The sequence below is a fragment of the Salvia splendens genome, chromosome 1, assembly GCF_004379255.2.
Source record: "Salvia splendens isolate huo1 chromosome 1, SspV2, whole genome shotgun sequence".
NCBI lineage: Eukaryota > Viridiplantae > Streptophyta > Magnoliopsida > Lamiales > Lamiaceae > Salvia > Salvia splendens.
In genome coordinates this window covers 13,000,454-13,008,767 of record NC_056032.1, presented here as the reverse complement: position 1 = coordinate 13,008,767, position 8,314 = coordinate 13,000,454, and the positions used below count along the sequence as shown (strand labels likewise).

Here is an 8,314-nt window from a genome sequence, read left to right as displayed (position 1 = left end):
ATCCTAAGCATATGAGGAGTTCTATTCTTCTACCTCTGATCAACCAAAAAATGGCCAAAGGATTTGAAGATGGCTAACATTATGATATAAGAAGAAGGCCAGGAAATAAGTAGCACATAAACCATGATCCTTGACACCATAAACCACTACAATGGCTACCAATGCAAACACTTGCACATTACCTCCTCAACAAATTTAATAAACTACATACTTTCAATGCAAAACAGAAGCAAATTAAGCAAAATTAAGCAAATGATTTCAACCACCAATGCATTACATTATCCGGCATATCAAACCACCATTCAGCAATCACAAAGTAAACAAATTTTCCTTCACACCTTAAACAAAAATGCCGACCATATTCCCATACCATATATGTAAAAGTTAGCATCCCTGCTAAGCTAAGCTTGATACGCAAACAACATATATGATTCAATGTTGTACAATGTTCCCTCGCAACTAGAAAATCACAAGCAGCGAAAAAAGCATGTAAATCAGGAAGCAAGCATACGCTATCAGCCCTCGATGCTCATCCCCGCAGTTGGCTAGCTCAACGACCAATCCGGTGCAGACACGAGTCGACCAGATCACGAACACCCCCGTAATCACCATAATCGCCATCCCGCCTTGCGGCAAGAACAGGGACACCGCCGACAACATCACGATGGGCAGCATACAGTACCCAATCAGACTGAGACACTTGTACATGTCCAAATTCCCGTTTCTGCCCGCCAGCATATTGAACACGGCGTACAGGAACATCGATGCCATCGTCACCCAGCCGAGTATGATTCCGAAATGCAGTTTTCCGGCGAGGAGCTGGAACAATCCGAAGGCCATCAGGAAGAGGAACGGGCCTGACAGATCGGCGTCTTCGTGGAGGTAGTGATTGATCCGGAACGGATTGAGAATCGATAGGGTTTTTTGGTAGATTTGCTTGGTGTTGATGCCGAGTTCTTCGAGGAGCGGCGGCTCGTCGTCGAATCCGGTGCCGCCGACGCCACCGATCGTGGAGGGGAATTGAGGCGCGGCGGAAAAGGAGGTGGACGCGGCGGCGGAGTTGACATCGAAGGAGAGGAAGGGGAGACCAGCGTTCGAAGATCTGGGGGGCTGGAAGGGAGCGGTGGGGAGGCGCCTCTGCTGGGGGCCGGACGCGGCGGTAGCCGGATTACCGCCGGAAGGGAAAACAACCGGAGGCACGTTGAATTCCTTCGACATGGATCGGAATTGGAGATCTGGCGAGAGACGCTCTTGATTTGTATAGCCTCTTTTGTGGTGAAGAAATGAAAGATGATTCTTCGAGATTGTGGATTCAGATGTTAATAAGGGGAAATTAGGGCTTATTCGTAGAATTAAATAGAAGGCACCGGATTTTATTGACTTCTAAATATTTACTAGTATTATTTTTATTTTATAAATTGATTTAAGTTATTAATACTGTTTTATCTCTTCAAGCTGTTTACACCTTCAGCTAAGAGAAATGGCGGCCGTCACTCGATTTCATCTTCTCCAACCATCTACGCTCCTCAAATCGTCTTCGATCCTCTTCAGATATCACCATGCTACTCCGTTCTTCACTATCTCAGCAAATAACAACGCCGATCTCCGCCAATTCCGCCGCGGACTCGGTGACCGTAATTTATCCACCATTCCGCCGCTTAGGTGTAATTCCGAGGTCTCTGCATCCTTTTTTTCATTAATAAATAAAATTTATCTGTTTCATTTTTTCATATGCGTAGTTGTAATTTGAAAGTCGAAGTTGTGATTGCAGAATAGTAGTTCAAGTACTGAATCGAGATTCGAGCCACTCGATAGTCAGCGATCTTCTGGACTACCTTAATGAATCCTGGACTCATTTTCATGCTACTGGTATCATATTTTCTGGTTCTGAGATTGTGCATTCTTCGCATGATTTCTGTTTAATTGTCGAAATAACTTCTTAGTTCGTTTTCCTAAATACTAATCCCCTGAAAGTTTGTCTCATTTTTCTATTTCTGTCCGTCCTATAAAATTTGTCTCATTTTACTTTTTACTATTTTTAGTAATGGACCTCATATTTCACTAACGCATTCCTACTAACATTTTATGTATATAAAAGTAGCACTCATTACATTTCTTAAAACCGTGCCGGGTCAAAGTGGGACAATAGAGGGAGTCCTATGTGTTAAAAAGGTGTTCCTTTTCCTTTGCACTCTCCTTTTTCAAATCTAATATTGTTTGCGGCTGGGTTGAGTAATATGTGAATATCCATGTTAAAATTCCATCGTGCTCATTAATATGACTAAGCTTACAAGATACTTACTGACAAAAACAAAAGGATGTGATTTCTAAATATTGTTCATATTTATGTGCTGGGTATGGTTTTTTGGATGAAGAGTTAGTTCATAGTGGCTTTGTGCCATATAACAACAATGGAGGCAAATGTTACTGGTACTTGTAAATCACAGCAGGAAATAGTTCGTTGCTTAGTTCTTCAATAGGTCAAAGTCACTTGGTTTTTACATTATTCTAATGATTCATAATCTCCTTCCATGCAACATATATTTGTTTGCAATGAACTATGAAAATCATAAAAGCAAACCTGATGACAGAGTATATTTGGATAGATTGTATTTGTAATTGTCATGCAAAAGAAAGAAGTTCCTAGTGTGACGATGTGCAGAGTATAATTTTAAGAAGCATCTACTTGATTCTAAGGAAGATTTCAAATTAGCATAGAATCAACTGTCAGGTAGTTGTTCCGATTGTTGGGTTTAATCTAGATTTATTTTTCCTTTTATCATAACATAGTCTGTGTTGAGGGCACAAACAACTCAATACATTCTCTGGAGAAGTGTCTAATTGTAAGATTAATTTTCTTGTTTAGAGCTAGTATGTCACCCTCATTCATCTTTTTAATAGCTGAAGCAAAAAGACAACTAGTTGCTGCTGGATTTCATTTGCTGAATGAGAATGAAGATTGGGAACTGAAACCTGGTGGTCGCTATTTTTTTACGCGAAACATGTCATCTTTAGTTGCCTTTGCAATTGGGGAAAAGTGAGTAAATCGCATCTTGATTTTTCTGCATAACTAAAGCAGAGTGGATCACAGTCATGCCAATTATTCTGTGCCTTTGTATCTTTTAATGTTGAATGCTTTTCTTCTACACTTCAAATCATTTGGTTTCTTCTTTCTTTGCCTTGTAGTGAGTATACCTTTTGCTCTCCATCCTACAAAATCAGAATTTTAGTTGATGAAATGCCTATGTTAGTGTTGCAGCTATTCAATTGGCAATGGATTTCATGTCATTGCTGCTCATACAGATAGCCCATGTCTAAAACTGAAGCCAAAGTCTGCTTCATCTAAATCTGGTTATCTTATGGTCAATGTACAGACTTATGGTGGTGGTTTATGGCACACTTGGTTTGATAGAGACCTAAGCCTGGCTGGAAGGGTTATTGTTAGAGCTGAGGATGGTTCCTTTTCGCATAAGCTAGTTAAGATAAAGAGGCCTTTGCTGCGAGTGCCTGCACTTGCTATCCATCTTGACAGGTCTGTTGTTTTATCCTAATAATCAACCATATTGAAGGCTTTGTTCCTTCGGACTTTCCTGTTGTGTGTAGCTGTAATGATCGTTTTTTGACTGTTAGGACAGTAAATACAGATGGTTTCAAACCAAACCTCGAGACTCAGCTCAACCCACTTTTGGCAACAGAAGCTGATAAAATATCCGAGGAAAAAAGTGACGCATCTTCAAAAGCTGCTCACCACCAACTGCTTATGCAGGTATCTATATCTCAGATCCGGTTTTTCTATCATGTGTTGCAGAATATCCAAGAATTATATATTTTTCTTTTTTTTGCAGATCTTGACAGAAGAGCTAGGCTGTCAGGTTGAGGATATTGCTAACATAGAACTAAATGTCTGCGACACTCAACCCAGCTGTCTTGGAGGTGCTAACGATGAGTTTATATTTTCTGGAAGATTGGATAATCTGGCTTCAAGTTTTTGTGCATTGAGAGCTCTCATTGATGCATGTGCCTCACCTGATGATTTGCTTAATGAGCATGCAATTCGAATGGTTGCCTTGTTTGACAATGAGGAGGTAATTGCTGCAATTGGTTCTTTATGTAAAAGCATTGGAGTTGGATGCTGTTTGACAGATCCACATTGGTATTTGTTCTCATTGTTGATGAAAAGATGTTGCCTGTATTATCGAATGAAGGGACTCAATATGATACTTAGGATCTCTCATAGTTTTCCATTTCCTACTTCCTTGAAAAATTTACACCATGTCAGTAGTACTACTAAATTTCTGCATGAGAAGCATTCCTCTATCACTGCTCACACTGACATACATGGGATTCTGAACCTTCTTACCACGTTCCACTTCCAACAGGATGATCGTCACACTCTTTTTGATACTTCTCCTACCTAAGATATCACGTACTTAAAAGTTATGTTCCATAGGTCTTGTACACTAATTTTTTAAGTGAAGGTGTTGAAGTTTCATAAAGGTCAGTGGAAAATCTCTTACTCCCTACGTTCCACCATAGTTGAGTCGTTTTTCCATTTTGGGATGTTCCACCATAGATGATTCATTTCCGTATATAGTAATAATTAACACATTTTCTTTCTCCTACTTTTTTCTTTGTACTATATTCTCTTTCCTACTTTATTTTCTCTCTTATTTTATTATCTCTCTACTGAATACAATACACATTTTTCTTAATCTCCGTGCAAAAAAAATGCACTAGTAATTTTTATTCTTCTTTTCAAAGTATGATGTCTTTAGCGACTTGCATTGCTGTAGGTTGGTTCAGATTCATGCCAAGGAGCAGGTGCTCCAACAATGTTTGAGGCCATGAGAAGAATAATTGATTGTTTAGGTCAGAAGATTGTTGCTGAATGTGGATTTGCACGAGCAATTCATCACTCTTTTCTTGGTATACTATCTAAAGCAGTTTTTCCTAATAATCATAATACAATCTTTGGAACTTAAGACCATTTCCTTCCAAGTTATGTTGAAAAGTACTACTTCTTCCGTCCACCAAAATTAGTGTCATTTCTATTTCTTTCTCCTACTTTACCCACTTTTTTCCTATCTCCTATACTTTACCAATTCCGCATTACAACTCGTCTCGTTCACAAATGTGACTATTTTTCGTGGACGGAGGGAGCATTGGTTTAGCGTTTGTGGATAAATGACCCCCAAATCCATTAAAAAAAAAGAAACACTGACTGTGAAAGAATGCACTATTATGGTAGTGAGATTTCATATTGGTGGGGCCCAATTAAATGCTTATGTCTGAACCTATCAAAATATATGATTTTTGTTATTACGTTGATTGTTAAAGTACAAATATTTGGTAATTTGGCTAGTATTAGAAGTTGTGCAGCTATCGAGTAGCACATCCTATTCCAAGAATAACTGAAGAACTGTCTCCTCTTTAAATTATTTGCATGCTGAACATGATTGTGAAGTTGGATGAATTAACAAGTTTGAAGAGATGATTTAGTAGGCCAAGACGAGGAAGAGTTAGAGAAATGTAGTGAGGAAACTAGAGTACTATGATTTATCCTGTCCAAACATTTTGTATAAGATTGAGTTTGCAACTTCTGCAGTATCTGCTGACATGGCTCATGGAGTCCACCCCAACTTTGTGGATAAGCATGAAGAAAACCATAGGCCAGTGTTGCAGAAGGGGCTTGTAATAAAGCATAATGCTAACCAACGTTATGCTACAAGTGGAATTACATCTTTTCTATTCAAGGAGATTGCTGAACCCCACAATCTCCCCACACAGGTTTTTTTTCTCAATTATTTTCCATGTTTTATTGATTTTGTCCGATAATCAAAGCTCCTAGTTTGTTGATCGATGCCTTCAACTTAGTAGAAAGCTGGCCTTGAACTTTGTTGGCATCTTATACTATTACAGTTTACTCTGGCAACTCATTTTGTGTATGCAGAGTCTCAATTAACATCCTTGATTCCTCATATGAACTTAACATTCCTGACCTCATTGTTCAACAGTATGAAGTTTTTTAAGTTTAAAAGTTAAGGGAAATTGGTACAGTAGAAATTAAAATGAATGAAATAAGAAGCTAGTAAATAGCAGGAGCATCTAGTACAACTAAACAATAAACTAATTCTAATTGATATTTGACATCATCCTGACCCAAAACTTTTATGTTTAATTTATGTAGGAGTTTATTGTGAGAAACGATATGGGTTGTGGTTCCACTATAGGTCCCATACTTGCTTCAGGAGTTGGAATCTGTACCGTTGATTGTGGCATAGCTCAGGGCTATCCATGCACAGGTTAGCATTTGACGCGATTAACCAAACTCTGGTTGTGATACAATTTTATTTATAATAAGAAGCCATTTCATCAAATTCTTTTTTGCTTTGCTTATTTGTATGTTCATCCATTTCTTGGACTATTAGTGCTCATTCTCCTTCCTTTATTTTCTTAATTTGGCAGTGTAAGAGAAATCTGCGGCAAGGAGGATGTGGATATCGCTTACAAGCACTTCAAAGCATTTTATAGAACATTCTCAAGCATAGACAGAAAGCTAAAAGTGGATTTCTAACTGAAGAGCATATAGTTCGGAACTCTGTTTTTTAACCAAAGTTTTATTTAGCACATGTTTATCATATGCACATCTATTCCTTTTCTGTGAAACTACAGAAATAGGTATTACAAGATGTAGAATGGAAACAACAATAAACTAGAAATTATTACCAGAACATTGACATGGAATTCTAATGTCCTGAAACTTGTGTTTGATACGGGTGGGGTTTGTTTCACTTGTTGTGAGCAGAATCAGAAGTAGAGCTGGTGTTGAGTTGCAGAGCACTTGCTTCTAGAAGCTTCTGCTTCAGCTGAGAAAGCAGGACCTGCTGCTCCTGGTTGAGTAGTTCGGCTCTCTTGCGCAGCTTCTCATTCTCGATTGCCATCAGATAGTTCTCCCGGCGGAGCTTCTCGTTCTGCTTCTCCATGTCTCACTCTACAGTTAGTGCAACAAGATGAGTAAGGAGGAGGAGGAGGTGAGTTATGGTTGATATGATAATGATGTTGGTATTTATAGGGTGGAGAAGAGCAGACAATGCAGAAATAGTTGTCATTGTAAAGCCTGAATCGAGTATGCTTTAACGGTTGCTTGGCTGTGATTGTGAAGAGGGGCGTGGGAAATGATGGTGTTTGAGAGAGGAGCATTTCAGTTGCGCAAGAGACAAAATGTCATCACAAACATGTGTTCAATCAATAACTAATCCGTGCTCTTACATGCTGTCACCAAGGATGGGCATAATATAATTTTCATTTTAAACTCCTCTTCAAATGATTGGGTCGCATGTTTCATCACTTATTTATGAAAAACTTCACATATATCCAATTTAGGAAAGTGTTATCATTGTATATTCGAATTCAAAAATATATATACATTTTGTCAAACGACAATTGTGAATAAATCGTATGTTCATACTATATATTAAATCTAGGTAAGTATATTTATTGTATATTCAAACTAATAAAAATATATATTTTGTCGAATACTAGTACTATGAATAAATCACGTGTTAGAATAAATCACGTGTTAGGATATACTTATTTTAAATCGGACTCTTAAAAGATATGTTTTGTCGAATGCGACCGCACGTGTTCATATATAGTATTAAATCTAGGTAAGTATATTTATCGTAGATTCAAATTCATAAAAGATATATTTTGTTGAATACTGTAATGAATAAATCACGTGTTCAGAATATTCAATCTATATAAGTGTATTTATTTTCAATCAAACTCATAAAAAGATATGTTTTGTCGAATGCTGCCGTGTATAAATCACGTGTTCAAATATATCCAATATAAATAAGTGTATTAATTGTATATTTAAACTCATAGAAATATATGTTTTGTCGAATGTGGTCGTGGCACGTGTCCATATAAATCTAATATTGGTAAGTGTAATTATCATATATTCAAACTTATATCAAGATATGTTTTATCGAATACTGTCATGAATTAAGCATGTGTACATATATATAATCCAATGTAGATAAGTGTATTCATTTTAAATCAAACTCATAAAAGATATGTTTTGTCGAATACGGCCGTGAATAAATCATGTGTTCATATATATCCAATCCAGATAAGTGTATTCGTTGTATATTCAAACTCATAAATGATACGTTTTTCGTACGCAACTATGAATAAATCACGTGTTCATAAAAATCCAATCTAGGTAAAGTGTACTCATCGTATATTCTAACTCATAAAAAAGATTTGCTTTGTTTGACGCAGACATGAATAAACCACGTGTTTAGTTTAA

General features: G+C 37.4%; 1 protein-coding gene and 1 pseudogene across 1 annotated transcript; one reads left to right on the top strand and one right to left on the bottom strand.

The window, feature by feature from the left end:
- Positions 1-234: 234 nt before the first annotated feature.
- LOC121742941 (protein YIPF5 homolog) lies at positions 235-1,354 on the bottom strand. The gene has a single exon (XM_042136092.1). The coding sequence runs from the start codon at positions 1,216-1,218 to the stop codon at positions 460-462; it is 759 nt and encodes a 252-aa protein (XP_041992026.1). The 5' UTR covers positions 1,219-1,354; the 3' UTR covers positions 235-459.
- Positions 1,355-1,479: 125 nt separating this feature from the next.
- Positions 1,480-6,744, top strand: LOC121742951 (annotated as a pseudogene).
- The last annotated feature ends 1,570 nt before the right edge of the window (positions 6,745-8,314 follow it).